We start from the raw sequence: 22,741 nt of genomic DNA, 5'->3' as shown, positions 1-22,741 counted from the left end.
GCGGTTTCACTACTTATTTTTGTATATTTTATGACTCAGAAGCCTTTTTAAACATCTTTCACATCAGTCATTCAGAGCTGCTGCTGATTGCTGTTGGTAAATTTGCCGGAGGGTTTGTCTTGACCTTTTGATATGGATCTTTGTCTAAATTACCACACAGTATCTCATGAGGACTGGTCTGAGTGACATACTGCAGCGTCACTACCTCTTTAAGGCTGCTTACCAAGATCTAATGCTAAATGTACTTGAAATAATTACCCCTTAGGAATAGGGAACCTTTAAATTTGAATATTAATACCTGCAATTAGGGAATGCATTCCCACAATCAGGTTAATTTCTCTGAACTGTGGACTGTATTTAATCACTGCTGTGTACCTCACGTGAGGTGAGTTACCACTCCTATGAATCAATGCACTGACACTGCCAGCTAGAACTCAGTTATTTGAATACAGTTGTTTGTGTCCATGTTCCTCATGCAGTTGTTGCTCTGTTGATATTTCCATTTTGGGTTTTCTGGAACTTTGGGGAGAAAATGCATTATTTTTTCATAGATAAATATTTTTTGTTTTTAGAAAGCCTTCTGGATTTTCATTCACACCTTTATCTCTGCAGCCCATTTATGACTGAATTAGTGAAACTTCTGACTTCAGTTAGAGCTCTCTGGAAGGTTAATGAATTACTCATTCCCCTTAACCAAAAGCCTCATCTAATTAACTCCTCTCTATTTAGAATGTTATTGGCACTTACATTAAATATGTGTTTCCTCTCTGCGAGGAGTGGGCTATCACTGCTCTTCTTCGGATTATTTGAGAGCCTTGTATGTAAACAATTTTTTTTCCTCTTTCTCTCATATCTTCTGTGACTTTTCAACTGAGAATACCCATTGGTGACAATGAAGTTGCTTTAAAAAGAAACTATTTTCCTTAATAACAGCATGCATTGATCTTTGAGCTAATACGTAATTTTTTTAGAGTCCTCTTTTACACTGATTAGTTCCATTAATTGAAAATGTGAAGAATCTGGGCATGTCTAGTAAAGAGCATTAAATCTGGATTACTGTCTTAAACAAATTTTCAGTTCCAACTTTTACTTGACTGTTCAGTATGATAAAGCACCAAATTAAGAGTTGTAAAAGAACATCTAGATAAGGACAGTAAAATAAGCTCAAGGTAGGAATAATATTTAAATAAGGCTCGTACCTCAAAGCAAGCAGCTTTTCTAAAGCAACGATGAAATTGCACATCTGATATGCCAAAGATTTTTTTTACCCAAGCGTGCACATTCATGAAACATACTAATTATATTTACAGGTAGGGAATCACAGAATCATAGAATGGTTTGGGTTGGAAGGGACCTTAAAGATCATCCAGTTCCAACCCCCCTGCCATCAGCAGGGACACCTTCCACTAGACCAGGTTGCTCAGAGCCTCATCCAGCCCGGCCTTGAACCCTTCCAGGGAGGAGCAGCCACAGCTTCTCCGGGCAACCTGTTCCAGTGTCTCACCACCCTCACAGTAAAGAATTTCTTCCAAATATCTAATCTAAACCTGCCCTCTTTCAGTTTAAAGCTGTTACCCCTTGTTCTATTTCTACCTGCCTTTGTAAAAAGTCCCTCCCCAGCTTTCCTATAGGCCCCTTCAGGTACTGGAAGGCCGCTATAAGGTCTGCCCGAAGCCTTCTCTTCTCCAGGCTGAACAGCCCCAACTCTCTCAGCCTGTCCTCGTAGGAGGGGTGCTCCAGCCCCCAGATCATCCTCGTGACCTGCTCTGGGCTCATTCTAACAGGTCCATGTCTTTCTTGTGTTGGGGGCTCCAGAACTGAACACAGTACTCCAGGTGGGGCCTTACGAGAGCGGAGTAAACAGGGAGAATCACCTCCCTTGACCTGCTGGCCACGCTTCTTCTGATGCAGCCCAGGATACGGTTGACTAACTAACTAAGCTACTTGGGGATTAGTGGCATGGTTTGCAGATAGGCTGTCTGTCTGATCTGAAAAATTTCTGCCCCCTTCCCTTTTTTTTTTTCCCCAGGTAGTGCGACTGTTAAAGACTTCTCCAGAGAAACCTATAACATTAGCGATCGGTGATGGTGCTAATGATGTGAGCATGATACAAGAAGCACATGTTGGCATAGGTAACTTTCTTTTGTCCGAAGAGATAAAGGCAAATAAGATGCAAATTTTAGTAGAGGATTAGGTCATTAATAGTGTTTATGAACAGATCAACTTCTAAGGCTTTTGCACCTGTGAATGACAGGGTGTTAATCTGAGTCATGTGTTGTAGCAGAGTTTTAGTGAAATTTCAAATTTAAGACTGTTTGCTTTCAGAAGTCTTTACGTTTGTGTAGTCTACCAATAATGGAGGTTCTACTTAATGCTGCATTAGAAACAGCAAAGATTCTCTGTAACTAGAATCTCAGAAGGACTCTGCCTCAGATATTGGAAGTGGAGATCTCTGACTTCAGACACTGTCAGTTTTAAGTTCCTGTGTAAACTTGACTTCTAAACCTTTCTTTACACTAAACTGCCACTGTTTGCATTGTATCTGTATCACTGTAGAAATGCCATTTGTGTCTAGTTTGTCTTTGAGGAGAAGGCTTTCATTATATCTCTTGGGAGACTGTTACTGGTTCTCATCTAAGCTTGGTAGCTTTCTCTGTCTATATTGTTTTCTATTATCAGGCCAGGACCTTCTTTAAACTTTTTTTTCTGCTTTGTTGTTTTATAACTGAGTACAAAACAAAACATACATGTAACTGAATTGGTGCCCATCACATAGTGTTTTGGTACTTCCTTTACTGACTTTGTTGGATGGTGTTTGTTGCAATAGTAAATGCTGAAGGTTCTTACATAAAATACTGGTACATCAGGATATTCAGTCTGTCACCCTTTGTGATTGAAAAGGCACATGTAATGTTTGTCATGTAAATCGTGTGACCATGATTTTTAAGACCGCGGGTATAGCCTGCTTGAGAAGGTTACAGGCCAATAGCAAATGATGCTTCATTCTACAACTAGTTTGTCAGCTAACTGAAGCTTATTAAAAATAAGATTATCCAGGTTTTTATTGTTGTTTGTAGCATATTAGACATTACGTGTATGTTGGTCAGAACTTTGGGATGGAAAGTGATGGGACCTCTAGACTATTTTTTTTGTGTTCTCTGTGTATGCTTATCCTAATCTTTATAATAGTTTTTATAAATTAATTTGTGTTCAGCTGTGACAAGTGCCAAGCGTTGTCAGCCCATCAGAGTAAGCAACCTGCTATTGTAAGAACAGCATTTCTTTTATTCTGCCATTGAGTATAGAGCATATATTATTCCCAGAAAGTACCATAAGAAAAACCTCTCTGAAGTAAAACATACCAAGTAAACTGATAATTGATGATGGATTGATAATGGTTTGCTTGGTTTGGGAATTTTGGTTTTGTATAAGTGTTATTATTTCTATGTCTTACCATAAATATTTTCTTAAGCATAGCTTATGGAAATAGTCTTGTCTTTTTTTTTTGTCTTTTTTTTTTTCTTTTTTTAATCAACATCGAGTAAGTCATTTACCTTAGTTATAAGGGTCAGGAATAATGCCTTCTTTTGCAACTGAAAGTTGGTGAAGTCTTTATAATTTTGAAGTGCAGGAAAACAGAACTATAGCTTCAGATATATGTTGTTGGGGTTTTTTTAAACTTTACTTTTTATAATATTTAACATGTTTTCTGTTTTGTTTCCCAAATATTACAGGAATCATGGGCAAGGAAGGGAGACAAGCTGTAAGAAACAGTGACTATGCAATAGCACGGTTTAAATTCCTCTCCAAATTGCTTTTTGTTCATGGGCACTTTTACTATATTAGAATAGCAACCCTTGTACAGTACTTTTTTTATAAGGTAAGTCTTCAAAGAGTGCCAGTGAAGTTCTCTCTCTCTCCCCCTCTCCCCCTCGCCCTCCCCCCCTCAACATGATCATCAGTTTTGATAAGAAGTAAAAATTCACTTTGTTACTTGAAATTTATCTGAGATTATAGCATTGACCACCAAACCACTTTTTGTCTTCTGTTGTTTGCTTTAAGTAAAGATAAGAGCATGGTGTTAAGTTTTGGTTTCTGTTTTGTCTACTCCCATGCAAAAAGCTCATATAAGCAGGGTACAGACTTTCTTGACTCAAATGTGGAAACTATTTTGCAAATAAATTTTTAAAAGAAACTGAGGAGAAAATGGATTTACTTCTCCTCCTTTAATACTACTTGTATTCCCATAATGAGATGTGTTCATCAAGCACATATGATTAAGCTTATATTTTTCAGGTTCATTGTCCCAAAGAAAATACACTCTAGAGCAAAGCATATTGCTTCACTTTGCCAAGTAAAGTGCAGAAATGCTTTATGATCTCCCTGTGTTTTTACCAGCTTGTAAGAGTTAGTAATGTCTTTTAGGATTGTGAGGCCATATACTGAGATTAACCATTTCCTTCATTTTTTCTTTTTTCAGAATGTGTGCTTTATTACACCACAATTTTTATATCAGTTCTTCTGTTTGTTTTCACAACAAGTAAGTATTGGGTGCCTTACATCTTGGTAAATATGTATGAAACAGGGTAAATAACTAGAAAAATGGGAAAGAACTATACAGGAGCAGCACATATTTTACACTTAACAAATATTCAGCTTAATTTTCTGTATTTCATAGCTTGATGTTACTAGATGGTCATGCGAGTATAGCTTTTTTATAAGTAGTAAATTCACTTAATTAATGATTTGTTGCTGCTGCTGTAGCTGGTATGTGAATAAATTTTAATAAATATAAACATTATTTTTCTTTAAAAGACTGAAAATAATTTTTCTTTCCATTTTCAGACGCTCTATGATAGTGTATACCTGACTTTGTACAATATTTGTTTCACTTCCTTGCCTGTCCTCATATACAGTCTTTTTGAACAGCATGTGCATCCGCATGTATTACAGAGTAAACCTGTGCTCTATAGGTATGTATCGTTCATATATTGTCACAGTAGCACATTTAAACAACAGTGGCATCTGCAGAAGCCAGAACTTGCTGTTATGCATTCCTGTATTATTTTTATCTGTAATTTATGCAGTTTTTAGTAACTATCTTGAGGGAGGAAGAACTGCTGCTACATAGTTTTCATCCTAAAAGTTAATTAATGTGAGTATTTTAAGAAAAGCATCTTTTTGTGAGTCATGCTAAGACTAGAAGAGAATGGAGTACTTGGTCAGCTTACATGATTGGCAGCCCTTCTCCTTCTTTACATATAGGAAGTGAAAATCACTCAGACGTGCAGATGAAAAACTAGGACACTGTAGTTAGGGGAATTACCACAAAAATGCTTTAATGAGAGGAGAAGTGATTTCATATAGAATTAGATGTCCTCCCAGTGGTAGCATGTTGCACTGCATACTGCTTTTTGGAGAAAAAAGTGTATATTTTTGTGGAAAAAAAAGAGATGTCTCTTAGATGTTTCTCTTTTCCTAAAGATCTTTAAAGCAGAGCAAGGGGCAGGTTTCAGGAGATCCGACTTTTTCTTCTTCTTGCAGTTCCACCTCTGGGGAGAAGAATTCTAGTTTGCGCTATTCTGAATTTGACCTATAAAGACCCTTGCCATAGGTGATCCCTGCATAAAGCAGAGGCAAATCATGAGAGCTCAAGAGTTCTTTCTCTGCCCATGATTTATGTATTTTTTTCATATGTCAGTATTCGTTAAATGTATGTTGGTGCAGTTGAAAGTTACATGTATTCAAAGCAGTAGCAGTCATGCAATGTGAATAGCTGATGGATTATGCAAAGACAATCTGTAATCCAAAATCTGTTTCATTTCTGCAGAGACATCAGTAAAAATGCCCATCTGGGGTTTAAACCATTTATTTACTGGACCATCTTGGGCTTCTTTCATGCATTTGTTTTCTTTTATGGATCGTATCTTCTAATGGGAGAAGACACTTCTCTGCTGGGAAATGGCCAGGTACAATATAATAAAAATTATTCTACTACTGTATTTTTTTGTGCTATTTCTTAATGTTTGGGTTTGTTTTTAAAAAAAAACCAAAAAACAAACTAACAAAAAACCCCTCTTGTTTCAGAAAAATCTAAGGGTTTTTTTTTTTTTTAATGAACTACATTAAAATTTAGTGAACTACATTAGCATTACCAAAGATGCTTTGCCAGTATTCGTGTGTACTCTCAAGAGTAACATTTCTTTGAGTGGAAACTGTAAGACTTGCTGTCAGAAAGTGTATGTCCGTGAAGAGCATATTTCAAGATAATACATGTATGATAGTTGTCTTAAACTTTGTTTTCGTTTGTGTATTGTTTTTGTCAAAATCATATGTCATAACTTCAGTGAATGAGAATTTATATTCATTCATTCAAGACTCAATTTTGAGTTGGATTTAATTACCATGTCAAACAATGGCTTCTCTTAGCACCTGTTATAAATTTAGGCTTAAATCTCAAGATGCCAAAACTCTTAAAGCTTCTTCTGACAAGGTATTATTTCAGTTACTCAGAATGTTTAAAAATTAAGTGATGCAAACTGCTTTTAATTTATACTTTTTATTTAATAAATGTTTTTAAGACAATAACATAATTAAATAATCAAACACTAGTTTGACCCTTTCTGTTTTTAAAATGTTAAAGTTAACAGGAAAAATAATATACAGAAAACTCTAAAGCTTGGATGAAACCATTACAAGTCTCCTTCCTCACTTTCCCTGGTTCCGAGTTAGTTAACCCCTCTTAGAACAATTTAAATTCTGATTTTTCTCTCATAAAACTGGTTCAGGTAGTGATGCAAAAATACATTTGCTTCTCTCATCATGCCATTCTTACTGCTGACATGAAGCGCTTGCTGATTCTTGTGTAGTGCTTGGTAGAGTTGCAAGTTATGGCACAAGGTACAAGAACATTGTTGTGCTGTTTACAGTGGTCACCTGGTGACAGGGAGTGGGCATGAGCTCAGGAAGTTTATTTAAAAAAAAAAAAAAAGAGTTTCCATATGAAGATGTACAGACAATGGCTAGAATTGTCTTGAGTGACCAAAATCAGAGAGCACGTGAACTGGTGGTTAGCATCCCTGCAGAGAAAGGAGCAATAAATGGGGAAAGGTGCAGCTAGCTGCAGTACTTATTTAATCATGAAACACTTGATAGGAAAGTTAAAGTAGTTGTGCTGTAGACTAAAATATGTCTTACAACTGAGGTATGAGTCTGCTCTCTGCCATTTGTTATGAGCTCTGTAACTTTGAAGTCCTAGTGAGTTGAAAAAGGACCTTCAGTACTCTTCTAATGAAGCAATTTTACACTATGAATTAGTGTGTTTCTGTGCATCTATCTTGGTTATCAAAGCACCTCACTTCAGAATTGCTTAGTAAACATCCACAAAGCAGGAACAGACTTTTTTTTCATTGTATTAAGTAACAAATGTTTAGTTTGGGCAACAGATTATGTTGTATAAATCTAGACCAGTGTGTTAATATAGACTTTTATGGAGAAGGCTCCTTTAATGGTTTCTTGTATAAATTAACGTCAGGATTTTCGAAGTATACTTAGTGAATGAGCATACTGGAAATAAAGCTTTCAGATGCCCTTTGGCTTCTCATGTTTTCTGTGATATGACTTAAAAAAAAAAAAAAAGGTCTTTATTTATTTGAAGTTGCTCTCTACATTCTCTGTGTTTGCTGAAAGATGGCTGTTCGAACTGGTAAAACTGTGTGTTGTAGTAAAATACCTGCGCTGCGTAAAGTATGTTGCAAACTTAATATGTGCCTGAAAAAGCCAAAGTTAAGAGCAAGAAAAACTCGTGTGCTGCTGAAGTGCTTTCTTGTAACAGCCCCTCAAGAAGTGATTCACCCTGTATCGCTTTGGGTGAATGTGTGATACAGGGTAGTGTCAGTGCAAGTCTCATTTTTTCCATTGTGAGTTCTCAGTTTGGAGCAAAGCAGAATTGAAGAGGTTGTAAATGATTTGTTAATGCTGGTGGGTTGTTAGGCTTACCTCAAGACATTGTGCAACAATTTGATCTTTTAGTTCTTTTTTCTCCCCCCTTTTTTCATGCTGTGCATGTCGTCAGATATTGAAACCTAACAGGCAAATGGTAAGAGTTTAGAAGAGGAGGAGATACAAAATATTGTATCTGTTACTTCACAGGATTAAAGGATGCAGCATCCACAGTGTAAATGTGTTCAAAAATAAAATGGTGGCAAGAACCCGTTCACGTTTTGCATTCTAACTCTATGACCATCGAGAGCAGTGTTAGCAAAGACACTTTCTTTCATAGGTCACTCAAGAGCATTAGTCTAATTTTACTTCAAGATTATTATTGCAGCAGTTAACAGCAAGCGTGTTGCTTGTTAAACGTTACTATTGGTGTGAAAAGTAAATAGAAGGCTTCAGAGACCTGTTGTAACAAAGATCTTTAAAATTGTCAGTAAATCCAGACTCATGGCTGCCTCAATTTTTTGCCTTGTGTAAAGAGGAGAAAAGTGGTTGTGAGGTCGGCCATCAGGCTGTTGGGATTTTTTTTTTTTTTGTCAGAGCTCTGTAACAAGAACTACAACTGTGTGAATCCCAGTTTCGTGCCTCTGTGCTATACTAACAAATCAACTTTAGGATGACGTTTGATTGCCTGTCTGCATGTGGTTCCTTTCTCCTTGCTTGCTTAGTTTGCTACCGGTAAATACCAAGTTGAGGGTTTGGTCATTGTCTAGTAAGTCAGTGGCAAAAATAGCTGTGAAATCTTAACTTTCAGCACCCACACTGCTTACAAGGGCAGAGTAGTTGGACCTGTTGTAGAATGGCAGCGTGTGTCTGAGTAGCATGTGTGTAGAGGTAGATTACAAACTCAGCATCCCTGCTTGGTTGTCAGAGCTGAGATTTTATTGTTGTAGAACTTGTTCAGAGTTTTGATAGTTTAATTTACATGTGCAAGAAAATACAAAAGTGACAGACACAGCATTTTATAATTGAAGCTTAATTTGTGTTTATTAACCTTGAAACAAAGTGTCTTTTCCTTAGAATTTTCTTTGAAAAATACAATGGCACCATTATTTTTGAATTGTTAAATTGTGCTTGGGGTAAAAAGTGAACTTTCAGGTGATGCTGCATGTTGAAAAAGGTCTGGAAATGTTTAAACTCAAAGTGCTTTGCACTTATGTTAATACGAATACCTTCTACCCAGTATTTGCTCTCTATTGGATGCTTATACTTAATTGATCAAATTGATATCTTCATCTTCGTGTCATTTCATGTTACTGTTTTGGACTTTCTTCATATATCATGTAGCCTTTGTGGTGATTTGTTATGAACCAAGAAGAAAGATGACTTGTGGGTTGTTAATTTTGCTCCTAGTGTAAGCTTTTTTTTTTTCCTAGTAGTTTGTGTTGTATTAGTTGTCACAAGCTTTTGTCCACAGAGTTGTTTCGTTAGTGTAGTTGACTTGAGAAGAATCTAATTTACTGTGAATGCTCTTAACTGATTTTTTTTTTCTCTTCCATGGTTTTTGCCTTGCCATTTTCTTAGATGTTTGGAAACTGGACATTTGGTACTTTGGTCTTCACCGTTATGGTTATAACTGTTACGATGAAGGTATGATTTTATACTAATTACTCTTTATGTTTGGATGTATAAGCAAATTGTGTAATAAAGCAGTAATTTAAAATTGATTCAAAAGTTATACATAAATAATTGATTCCTGAGGATTCCAGATAAGTGATTTTTATGTTTGGTTTCAGTAGCAGTTAAAATTTTTCTTTGTAGCTTTTGCGTGTTGCAAAAATATTTAATGTTTGAATGGAAGACCGGTACTTATCATTTTCTGTGAAGTGTGGGGAAAAAGGAAGTTCACTAAAGTGATCTTTGTTTTAGATGGCGCTAGAAACTCACTTCTGGACATGGATGAACCATTTTGTTACTTGGGGATCCATTGTATTTTATTTCATATTCTCCTTGTTTTATGGGGGAATTATCTGGTGAGTGATTTTTTTTTTTTTTGTTTCCCCTCTCTCCTTTCTGTAGCACATATGATATGTGAAGATATGAAAAAACACTGAAGTGTTATGTTCTACCATGTTGCTCTGAATTTTGTGACAGGTGTTGGGGAAAAAAGTTTTTAAACCTAGAGCAGCCACTCTAATTATAATAGGTAGATGTTAGCAATGAAATGAAGGCACTGGGATTTGAATCAGTAAACTGATATATTTTTGCTTGCATTTTGGGGTCTTGGAAAGATAGGATGGTGATTGATTTCCTGCAACACAATGTAAAACTAAACCAGCATGTTTCCCTCCAAATTTGGTACCCTCCTTCCCAAGAGTTACTTTGCAGGTCAGGTCCAACAGATTGTAGACTTCTTCAAAGACAATATGCACTTGTAACTCTACATCCTGAGAGACTTCCTGCTTCATGTAAAATCAGATACACTTGAGCCTGCCTGTGCTGTACTTTTGTTTCTAGAAGTTCCTTTTCGTAATTTGCACTTCTTTTAACTTTTCAGGCCATTTTTACATACCCAGGACATGTACTTTGTATTTGTTCAACTGTTGTCGAGTGGTTCTGCTTGGTTTGCCATAATCCTCATAGTAGTTGCTTGTTTGTTTCTTGATGTTGTGAAGAAAGTGCTGTACAGACATCTACAACCAACAAGTACCGAAAAAGCTCAGGTAATGTTATGCTTTTGTGTCCAACTTGATCAATAGTTAAAAGAACACTTTTGTTAAAATCTGTCTTGTAAACTAATTACTTTCCTGTGATATTTAATTATCCTCTCATTGTTGTCATGTTTAATGCATAAAAGTGATCTCATTTCAAAAGGTAATTGTTAATTTAAAATTACAAAAACAAGGATACCATTTTACAAGGCAATAACATTTATGTGTAAGTAATTAATATTAACAAAAGTAGAATTATTTATAAAGGGGTGACTCAGTCTTTTGCATCTTAGCTTGTAACTGTATGAGAGGATCATACTGTGCATTCTTGTACTGCTTTAAAGATGGTAACTTATTTTTGTCAAGGTATTAGAATCTCTCTCTTAACTGTAATTGGCAGTGATTAGTTCTTAAAATGTAATTAAAATAATAATATAAAAACTTATTTTAGTAGGAATTGTCTTAGTTAGTATTTATTAAATCTTGATCATATCATATGCCATGTATTTAATTATTGATTATGCAATCAAAGATAATTAGCCATGTGGCATTTTTGTAAATTCATAGAAGAGGTCTAAAGATATGCTGTGATAGTAGAATCTCCCTTTTGCCTGACACAGGCTGCAAAAACTTCTTGAAATCATTCTGTTGAAATCTGGCTGTCTTTTAGGTAGATCTCTCATCTGTGTTTCAGTGTCTTCTTCTTTTTAGTGACAGTAATGAAGAAGTCATTCTGACCCATTGTTCTAATAATTACTGTCTCTAATTCGTTTTCAGCATTTTATCTTTTTATACTTCTTCTGCTAATCTGAAGAGCCTTCTATTTACAATTTCTTATCTTATTCACGGTTAGGTTAGTGGTCGTATTGATTTTTCTCCCTGATGAGTAAGTTGGACTGGCATCTTTTGTCAAAAAGGTTATTTTCCAGTCTTTTAATCATTCTCATGTTTCTTCTGTAATCTTCACTGTTCCCCAGCCTCATCTTGAATTTTGGATTTCACCAGTGGACACAGTATTCCACCACAGCATACATCAGTGCCAAGTATGGAAATAATGAATCCCTCAGCTCTATTCAGTTTATAAAATAAAATATATCAGTAACCTGTTCCTTCTGCATCTTTTTCTCATCTGCAAGTGATTATGTTGGTTTCTTCCAAGTCATTGTTGAGACCTCAAATAGTATAGGGCCAAAAAAAATGTGAAAGTGAATGAAAAATCCACTTAACAAAGATATCCCATATACAGTTATGTTCTGAAACTTGTCATCAGTTTTCAGTCCATTTGTGTGCCATATTGATTTTGTGGTGTCCTAGGTGCTTAATCCAAATTACACTGAACCATACAGAACTCTCACCTGCATTACATCAATACTGTTACCTTTAATTACAAACCTTGTAATTACTTTGATGTAAGTGCACGTTGATTCACTTAAATGATGTTACCCTTCTAATTTGTGTGTTTTAAAAAAAAAAATATCTATGTGAGATCTCTTACTTTGCCTAGATCAGCATCATGCTGACAAAGCTATTGCTAGCCAAAGTATCCCATTAGTCCATTTTCAATACTGCTGCTTTTTTTTCTGGTCTTGGAAGTTAGTAGCTAAAATCTGAGGTAAATAGCCACTAGCTAGCAGAAAACTGTTCAACTAGACCTGGTGAGACTCTTGATTGCATGTTATTGCACTGTTTGGATTAGAGAGTGTTGATTTAGGAGAAATTCTACAGGTAATGATAGTTACTTATCTTTTTTTCTTCTTCTTCTTTGAAAACTAGTGGCAACATTTATCAAACACTTCCCTTTCCTTCCTTCCTGTACAGCAGCTGTTTCTATTTGGCAGTATATTGGTATGAGTGTTGAGGCTTCTCATGTTCATAAAGTGCTTGAATTACAAACCACAAAGCCCACACCTTTTTCCTCTGGCATTATCTGTATACTTCTTGTTGCTTTCTCTTGCTTTCTGAATCAGTTCTAAAGAATTTCTGGGTTCAGTTTGCTTCCATTGCAGTTGTGTCATCAAGAACACAGTCGAACTTCAAATTTTTAAGAAAGAATCTTTATGAATGTCTGACACCTTTCCCGTGGCTATAGCTTGATTCATAGCCATGGCAAATTTGCTTTGTCTATCTCTATTAGTGATCTTTCTAGTTTTCCTTATTCCCATTCTATTTTGCCATTTGACAGTGTCAGCATTAGGATCTGTGTTTACCAAAATACTGTCTTTTTCTGAAAAGTACCTAAACTCTGATTTGACCAGAAATGCTTCAGCAGCCATTCAGCACTTTCTTTGTGTGTGTCTGATAGCGAAATCATAGTTAAAAATGTATTTGGGAAAGAAGGCACCTGATTGTTGCTTTCTTGAGGTTTAACCTGTTGAGGTTTTCCCACTCTTACTTTAATGGGGCAATCAGCCTCACTGAATTTCATCAGCTAGTTTTGTAGCGAGGGAGGAGGCATATGTGAAGATGAACAGATGACCAACTTAGCACATTTATTGTCAAGAAGTGACAGAATGCTTCTCCCATGATTATACCTCGTTAGATTTGTTTAAAATTTCTAGTAAATATTTTTCTTTCAGTTTCAAAGCAGAGGAAAGGACTCTGAGATAGAATGAGTTTGGAGAATGTCATTAACCTAAAAGCTAAGGAGTTTTCTGTGGAAATTATTCAAAGAGTGAATATGGAACTTTGTATATTGTCCTTTTAACTGCATTTTTTAGAGTGTAAATGCACCCCCTCTGTAACTTGATATTTTCAATTACTCATTTTTAATTGTAGGACTAAGTATATTTGCATATTGAGAGAAAGAAAGTTTAGTTTACAGTTACTAAGTTTTTATCAGGGCAAGGTCAATTGTTACATGAACAAGTCCTTAATTTTTTTAATCACAGCTATTTAAATTATTTGTTTCTGTCCCCCAGGAATTTAAATTCTAAAATATTCCCAGGATCAGTGAGCAGAACACAGGTTATTTATTCTTTCAGAAACTAAGAGCACGCTAGTTGTGCAAGTGCTCTCAATTCACTGTATCTGTAGGCATCTACCTTACTCTACTGAGTATATAAGGAACTTGATTTTGTGTATTTTATTTAGGATAAGGTCACAACATCAACAGTCAATCTGTCTCTCATCAGGTAGATGTTACATACAGCTAATTCATTCATAAGGGAGAAATTTAACTGGTATGAGAGAGAAACACTTCAGAAATTCTGCTAAAGATAAACTTTTAAATGTAAATATTGTTCTGTGTCACAGCAACTTTAAAAAAAAAAAATCTGTTCCATTTTGGGAAGTGAGCGAGTATGAGTTGACTTTTATAGAGGGATGAGTTTGGATAGCTCTATGCACTTAGGGTGCATGTGGGTAATTTTTTTTTCCTGTGTTCCAAGTGGTTTTTTACTGACCTTAAATTAAAATCCATCTTACTATGTTTGACTTTGGTCTGTTGCCCTGAAGTAATTTCTGGCTCTAGGTCTCTTTACAAAATCATATAGGAGGAAGTAGACAGTAAGGTAAATCTGAATCGAAATCTAAATCTTTGGGTAAATATAAATCACAGCACTATTGAGGGTAGAAGGTAATACTGAATAAAGTTGTCTAGTAAAGTATAGATAAAAAAAGTGTATAGGCCTTTTTTCTCAGTGTGAAAGCTAAGGTACACTTAAGAATGGTCCTACCAGACAATAACTGGCTGTGATGATCCCAGGAGCTGTCCTGAAGGTACCAGGCTTGTGTTCTGTATACAATGTGTATTCCACTTAAATAACAATGTCTTGTCCTGTGTCTTTCTCTTAGAAAATTACTGCTGCTACTTACTGACATGTATGTTCCATCCCTTCTCTGTCCAATTGTAGATGTACTCCAACAGAGTTGCTTTAAGTGACGAGTTCATCGCACTGCAGCCATTGTCCAGGGCAAGGAATCAGCTGAGCAAAATTAGGTAGAGTAGGAGGGACAGTTCCTCATCAACTCTTATGCATGCTGAAGGTGGACTAACCAGTGCTGAGAGAGATGGGAAGAGGCATGAATATTAGTGGGTTCAGAGGGCAATACCTGTAGTGCCAGATACATTCAGTTTGATTATTCTTGGCTTTGCTCTGTGTTTTTGAGCCAAATGCTTCTCTTAAGTAGCATGTGTTGTACGTGCTTTTTTTTTTTCTTTAGGAAAAAAACATCCCTAGCATGATGCTCAAGTTTCTGAATACAAATCTAGCTCTTCTTGCATCTATTTTTAAATAATCACAGTTTATAGCATGGTTATAATGCTTTCAATTTCTTTATGTCCAAAATTAACAGTGCTTTCTGCATGTTGGATAATTTCAGCTTCATAAGGCCATGACGGGAAGGTCCATATATTTCAGGCAGCAATTTCTTGCGAGTTGTTTGCCCATTTTAATTTGCTTTCACTTGTGTTGAAAGGGCAGAAAAAGTTTTAAGTTTGGGTGCCTACATTTGTGCAGCTAAGGCTTCTTGTGTTTGTTTTGTGCATCTATAAAGTGAGTGTTTTTTGTTTTCAATGTGTACGGATACATATTCCTAAAGGCATTTGGCTACAAAGTCCTAGTAAACTGTTCACAAAAAAGATCAAAGCATGTATGTCTCTGTAGGTGAACCATTATGATTCTGAAACTCTTCAAATGCACTGACTTCAGTACTTGAAATGTTATCAAATGCTGATTCTCATTTGTAAGACTAAAATATTCATATGCATCAATGATATATCAACCTGTTTGATGTTTTATTCCACCCGTATCTACTTCTGTAGCAAGAATTAATGCGAAGAACTGATTCATTTTAAATTTTTTTTCAAGTGACCATGCTGTTTAAAAACATGCAAATAGGTGCTAGGAGAACCAGCCAACCTACATTTTTGGGACTTAATTGCCATTTAACTGAGGGAAAGTAGGAGACAGAAAGGTGACATTGTAAACAATTAGCAGAAAATGTTTAGTGGTTAATTGAAACAGATGATACAGGTCCTTTTACAGAAACAGATGATACAGGTCGTTTTACAGATGGAGAGGGTGGGGGGGGAAGCTTTGTGTTTCCTCTGAGAGTGTGCTACACCTTTGCCAGGGAAAACTTGAAATGATTATTGTATTTATCGGTTATTGTATATATTGGTTGCCCAAGGAAGTTGTGGATGCCCCCTCCCTGGAAGTGTTTAAGGCCAGGTTGGATGAGGCTTTGAGCAACCTGGTCTAGTGGAAGGTGTCCCTGCTGATGGCAGGGGGATTGGAACTAGATGATCTTTAAGGTCCCTTCCAATCCAAACCATTCTATGATTTAGCTGTTAGCTGTCACACTGTGAGACATAGCAGCTTAGTTCTTAGTTTTCCAAACACCTCAGGGAGGTAGTGATAGGGTTCTTTTGTCTTGTTTTTGTTTTGCTTTGTTTTTGTTTTGTTTAGGAATGCAGCACTGTTGTTATTAAAATACTAAAAGTAGGAGAAGGCTCGCTAACTTGAGGGGGTTTTCTTCATGTTACACTTAAGAAAAGGATTGAAAAAAATGGGGAATTTGTTTTGTCCATGAGTAACAAATGATTATACAAATGCAATTCTCTTGTATGTCAGAATTTTTACACTTGAATATCTAATAGTAAGGTACCTGAAATACAAGCACTGAGTGCCTTATACTGTGTAGTTAAAGTTGTAAAGTGCAAAAAGAAAGAAACAAGGATTTGAGTTTCTCTAGTTCTTTATTCACAGCCTTCAGGTGAGGTTCGGAAGCTATCCTGTGGATCCTTACCTAAAACAGTACAAAGGAAAATCACTGATAGATGGAAACTACTCACTTCACTGTACTAAATAAAAAATAATTTGGAGTGAAGACCATGGGTTAGTTCCTGTGATGTCCAGGGCAGCTGTTTTCCAAAAGCAGTAGAGCAGAGAAGGCAAGGAAAACTTGTAGGAACATGAAACAAAACAGCTGCTTGGTGAATGTAGCTGTAAGCAGCTAATTCTGTCACACCTCATTTGTACGTGCCCACTCAGTAACTGCAGCCTTTGTGACTGCAGAGTGTGTGTATATTGATGAACAGACTTTGGCAGTTTTTTGTTGTTTGTTAAATACTTAGTAAAAACCTCAAAAGGAGTATAGCACCGGGTTAAACTGGGTTATGCCTTGTTCTGCAAATGTACTTCCTGTTCTGTTGATATTCAAAAGGATAATACCTTTATGATTGCAAATTAAGAGACAGGTATAAAGTTATAATCAGTTTTTATGTCTATAGGCTTCACAGTTTGCAAAAAATGTTCAAGTTTATATTAAGTATATTTGTGATATATAGTTAAGAGCTTTGAGTGGGGAGGTCTTTTAAATGTCCACGTGATTCCTGCAAGTCAGAAATGCAGTCTTGTGTGTATCTGTTAAACTCTTGCCTCTGAACTTCACTGTCACTTTTGTAACTTGGGATGAAGAGGAAGTCAGGCAGCACAGGTCAGGTGCAGGCTTTATGCTTAACTGGAGACTGAGTACTTCTTTCCTCTGTAGCTGTCTCTCCTGGTCCTGGAACGTGTGAAATACATACCTTAGGGTACTAACTGGGCCCCATTGTATCTCATTTTGGTTTTTTCTTTGTAAACAAAGTTGTGTATGTGTATGTATGTGTACATGTCTCTGTGCTTTATCAGAACTGTCAGAATTCTTAAGCCACGTGTGAAAAGTGTTGCTCGGACAGATGCTTTAATTCTACTGATGGGATTAACTGTGTATGTAGAGTTTTTACCTTTAGACAGTGTATAACGACTTTCCAATACTAGGGAAATGTAAACCACAAAAAACACAAAAGAGTTTTTTTTATTTATAGAGAAGGCTGTCAGTGCATAACATTATATCTGGGACTCTCAAACTGTAGCATTTGCCTTAGCACAGCCAAGACCCTGTTCTTGCCCTATCCACAGGCCCATGAGTCTACTATTGCCTTGTTTTCCCTTCATCTCTGTACAGATCTGCTTTCTCTAGCTGTCTCCAGAACTCCTTGTCCTGGCTTTATGGCCTTCATTACTTCTCTGTGTTTTTTCCTTTAGTTACAGTTTCATAGGATTCCCTTCCTAATAGCTTTCGTATCTGATCCAGCCCAGCTGTGTAGAAGTCGAGAACAGACAGGTTTCTGTTCCTTTTACAGCCTATGTTTTCTCTAAGGAACGTATAGTTTCCAAGAAAACTATTCAAGTGCAAACATGCATTCACACTGGTGAAGTAAACCAGAACATCTTAATATGCTAAACTTTGAACAAGGATAATATCTCCCTTTACAGGTTCGTATATTGTGTTAGCATAGTGTGGTGCTGGTCTGTTAGTTAATCCACAGAATCTATCACAGGAAGAGGGAATAAATGAGAGAATAATAGACTATTTCATATTTATCTTCAGTCACAAAAGTGCACATATTTATTTACCTGAAGATATTTTTGTCTAATAACTGTGAAATAAGAAAATTGGCATTTGTAGGTTTCCTTGGTTCAAAGAGATGAAGAGTAGAAAAACTAGAAAAATGTTGAAAATTTAAGTCAGTTAAATTGTTAGATGTCAATATTCTTAGATCTTATTTTAAAATTTTAAATTAATTATTTGGAATTTTGGTATACAGTATATTAAGAGTTAAAGAAAGTGAACTCTATTCTAGCAAAACCAGGACAGTAGGAGGTTTTAACTTAATTGTGGAGTATTAATAACCATCCTGAAATGTGCCTGTGGCATCAGACATGTTGACAGCTAGGTAGGACCTGGGCTCAGGAAAATACACTGCAGTGCTCTTAACTTGATGTACAGGGTTAAATGCATATCCTGTTCAGCAAAGTCCCAACTGTATATTTCAGTGTGATTAAATGTTTAGTTGAAATGTCTGTCTTGCGGCATATAGAATACCCTGTAATAAGACAAACAAACTGAAATGGTCACTTCTTTCTGTTAGAAGGGGGGGAAAAAAAACAACTCAAAAATCTGAAACCAAAACTTGAGAATTTAAAATAAGCTTCAAATTTATTGGGTTTTCCCCTTTTGTAGTCTGTGGTGCACAAAAAGACCAAACACTTCATACTTGTGCACTGATAAACTGTGTTTGATCCACTGATTAACTTGAAAAAATTGCCTCTTTACCTTGTTAAATATGCCTTGTTCTCTGAAGAACAGATCTGTAAAATGAAAGTTCATATAAAAATGGTAACTTTTTAAAGCAATGCAAACATGGTGCTTTTATAAGATTTGTTGCTTTTCTGTCCTTTTAGATGGAAGAAGATAAGGGTTCAGTCAGCTCAGCAGGTGACTTTGCTGAAAGCAGGCACAGAGGGGAGGACAATAGGCAACTCCTAGATCCATCTAGCCTACCCGACAGTTCTTACGTTCACTAGGTAGTACTCCCACTCTACCCTAATGTGTGTGTATATTTATTTTTTTTTTAATATATATCATATATTGACAGTCATGGAGCCATCTCCAAAATACCCATATTTTTGATATCCACAAGAAAATTTGCATCATAGTATGTGGGTTTGATTTTTCCTTACAAGCTGAATCATTCTTTAATTCTGCGCTTCAGTTGCTTTTTTGTTTATTTACATGAAATGGACCATTATCATATAAACTATTATTTTTATTGTGATCCCAGATCTTACCTTATGAAAATACTTTACTTTGTTTGCAGCTCAAATATGAATAATATCAGATATTGCTCTCTACTTATTAATTTTTTTAAAGCATTATCTCTTCTGCCTTTTGTTTCCTGAGGGTTTGTTTCAGGTCTTCAGAGACCATTATGCTCTACTGCCTTATCATGCCAGGTTTTACTTTGGTATAAAACTATGATCATAATTGTCTGCAACAGAGAAAAAAGTGAAAAAAGGTACTCTTTAGCATAATATAAGTATCGTCCTTCCAGGTAGTCAATATAAATATAAACATCCATGTTCACCAGGTGGTGCTACACAATTCATCTACACATAAAATTGATTTTATTTTTATGTTGTCCTTAATGCTGTCCCAGTATTACTTTACACTTAACTGTGAGTTTGATAAAACATAAATGTTGTTTCTTGGCTTCTGTAAGGTCATATTTACCATTTTTAAAAGCAGGATAATATTAACTTTTTCATAAGTCGTGGTTCAGGTATGATCCTGGCTTTTTGTGAGTATCTAACTTGAGAAGAACAAAGGAGATGGTAGTGAAGGGGAGACACCAGCTGTTTAAAAGCTGAAGGTTCACTCTCTAAAAGCTAGTTTGGGTTACTTTTGGTTCCTCTTTCTGCCAGTCTTTGAATATATATAGGGCTTCTAGCTCTTAGGTCAGCAGATTCTAGAGAAAAAAAAGTATCTGGTCCATCTGATCCTACATACATCCACTGTAATGTGCCCTTTTGCAGTAACTTTAAAGGTGTTACTTGGTCTGCTTCAAGATAATGAATGGACTAAATATTCTTTTTGAAATCTTAAGTGTAGGAATGTGAGAGTTTGTTTTGTATTGCTGTGAACACAGCCATGAAGATCACTGCATATGCAGCAGGGAACTTACTTTCTGACCTGCTAAGAGGAATTCCTCCTGCTTTGTGTAATTTCTTGTATGATACACTGTGAGCGCAGTGTGAAGTTGCTGTGGAGGTCATATTTGCTAGTACTGCAATGCTGCAAATGGTGCTGTTCCTAATTGTGGTATCTTCAGTGACAGTACAGTTGTGACCAGATGTGGTGGTTGTCAAATAATGTTGAGGGACTCAAGCTCTGAAGTGTGTTTTGTTTTAACCAAAACCCCTTTTAGACCTGTCAGTTGCGATGCTTCTGCTCCTGTCTCTCGGGTATTTACAGAAGTTCACTGGCACAGTCAATGTTCATGTCGTGTCCAGAAGACCTCCCAAATGAGTGTGAATTAGTCAGAAGTATTCATGGCCTCTGAGGTGCAGCAACTGAATCAAGGGTTTCAGTTTGTGATGCTTTCTGTAAGTTCATGCAATTGTTAACTGACAATGCTGTAAGCATCGCGTGTGTGATGGGAAGATCTGGAGGAACCGTGAGGAATGTGGAACAGAGCTGAAGAAGGGGCAGGCTTAGGAAATGATGCATGGAAACACCAGTTCTGCCTGTGTGCTCACCCTTTGTCCTATGAGTTGTGATTTTTCTCTTGGATTTCTAAATGCCTCTTGTTTCTGTTAGCTGCCTCTTCTTTGTAGTATAGGAGTTGTTTTGTTATGAAGCTGTAACCTGTACAGTTACCTGCTTAGATGGATTAGGAAGGAGTGTCTCCAACTCACAGTAAAGCGTTCCCATAGGAAACTCTGAGGTTCTTTGCTTTTCTTGCAGTGTTGGGCAAGTGTGGGTGACATGAAAAAAATGGAGGTTGGAAACCCAACTCTTTAGACAACAGTCAGCAACCTTTGGTCACACAGTGAAAACGGGGGAAGCTCTGAAGTGAGCTGTGTCTTATCATAGACTAAGATGCCTCCTCCCAGATTTCCTCATTCACTGGTGTCTGAGGGTGAGGTGAGGATAATAGATGCTTAAATTTAGCCTGCATGTTCAGCGTTTGTTTGACAGGATGCTCTCATGGAGAGTTACAAACTAAATTAAAAAGCATCCCCACACTCCACATTTTTAGTTCCTTTTGAAAAGGGTACTGAAGTCAGTTTGGGATATTCTCTCTCCAGCAGTACTAGATTTCAGTTAGATTTAGTCAGGCTGCGTTTGACTGGTGTGCAAAAATAATACAGAGGAGCACACTAGTAGATGACACTTAACTTAAACTCACACATCTCTGTATAACTTCTTTCATTTTGTTTTGATCTTTTTCTCACCTACAAAGGATGAACAGTAGAAAATTTATTATGCTAATGTTGAATTATTCTTCATGCCAGCATGAACTTGACAAACCTTTCTAACATCAGCCTTGTTTGCATTTAGTTAAAAGATATTCACAAAATCATGGATGTGCTTTTTTTTTTTTCCTTACCAAGCCAAGGGTATCTACGGTAGCATTATGATGTAAATTATCATAGAAAGTTGCATTCTACACTTCTTAAGGAAGAGTTATAACTTATGCTGAGGCTGCTGTGTTGTATTCTGTGGCCCTGGTCTGAAGCTGGATAGATTCCTTTAAAACAGGGCAGACCTGCAGCTTATATAAATTGTTGTACCACTGCAGAGGTTAATCAGGGCATCAAAGCTTACACTGCATGATGCTCTGCCCCAGAGACTCGTTATAGTGGTAACACAGAGCAATGCTAACCAGCTTATTTCCAACATTAAGCAGAGATGGTGCTAAACAACTTCCATACGCTCACTGAGGCTGCATTCAAACCTTGGGAAGATCAAATTGTAGCGTGTATAGACTTTAGGAAGGGAAATGGTAATGTTATTCATCATTGTAGTTCTCCTAAAAAGTTGAAAAATATTCAGCACTCTAACTTTAAGAAAACCTGCTTTTCCTAAGTGTTTTCTGATAACGTCTTCATTGTTAGAATCTGTGAGTACTGATTATTTTTTATTTTCTCCTTTCTTCCTTCCAGCTTGCTGAGGCAGGTTCAGGTATCAACTGCTTGGACTCCATGTGCTGCTTCTCAGATGGGGAAACAGCATGCACATCTGTTAGAAGAATGCTGGAACGACTAATGGGAAGATGTAGTCCGACCCGGGTCAACAGGTGTGGCATTTCTCTCAATAGCCTTTGCTGCAGACGATTCTCCTATAAACTGGAACCTGATGAGCCTGCAGCAATAGATGTCTAGAAAACCAGCTGCAGGTTTTGCTTATTTAAGTAGGAAAAGCAACTCTTTATTGTACTTTTTTTCACCCTAAAATATTAGTTTCTTGTTTCTTTTTGAGTGCTTTCTTTAGGGATGGGGAGGGGGGAAAAAAAACTTTTCAAAAGATTTCTGTTAAAACGTTTAGTTTGGCTTACTACAAGTTCTTGTGTTGTCTCTATCTTGATTTGTACATTCTTCTCTTTAGAAAATCAAGCCTTGCTGCAGTTTTTATTCTCCTTTTTATGATTTTTTTTTTTTGCCTTCATGAATCAGGAGTTGTTTGTAAAGTCAAAAGGCTTTTCCCTTTGTTTCTTGATGTACAACCTCCAAATATTTACCTTGGAGCTTGCATTACTCCTGAAG

At 36.5% G+C, this 22,741-nt stretch overlaps 1 protein-coding gene across 1 annotated transcript in view; it reads left to right on the top strand.

Moving 5' to 3' along the window:
- The window catches only part of ATP11B (ATPase phospholipid transporting 11B (putative)), a gene marked incomplete at its 5' end in the record, with an annotated part of 32,049 nt that overhangs the window by 5,707 nt on the left and 3,601 nt on the right, over positions 1-22,741 (top strand). Inside the window, 9 exons of the mRNA XM_010177031.1 lie at positions 2,030-2,132; positions 3,735-3,880; positions 4,481-4,540; positions 4,846-4,973; positions 5,831-5,969; positions 9,523-9,588; positions 9,868-9,971; positions 10,496-10,661; positions 22,142-22,275. Coding sequence (XP_010175333.1) covers positions 2,030-2,132; positions 3,735-3,880; positions 4,481-4,540; positions 4,846-4,973; positions 5,831-5,969; positions 9,523-9,588; positions 9,868-9,971; positions 10,496-10,661; positions 22,142-22,275 — 1,046 coding nt within the window. The remainder of the gene's footprint in view (positions 1-2,029; positions 2,133-3,734; positions 3,881-4,480; positions 4,541-4,845; positions 4,974-5,830; positions 5,970-9,522; positions 9,589-9,867; positions 9,972-10,495; positions 10,662-22,141; positions 22,276-22,741) is intronic.

Source organism: Antrostomus carolinensis, unplaced genomic scaffold (genome assembly GCF_000700745.2).
Source record: "Antrostomus carolinensis isolate BGI_N321 unplaced genomic scaffold, ASM70074v2 scaffold36031, whole genome shotgun sequence".
NCBI classification, from domain to species: domain Eukaryota; kingdom Metazoa; phylum Chordata; class Aves; order Caprimulgiformes; family Caprimulgidae; genus Antrostomus; species Antrostomus carolinensis.
Note: the sequence above shows the minus strand (reverse complement) of the source record. Positions and strands in the feature narration are given on the sequence as shown.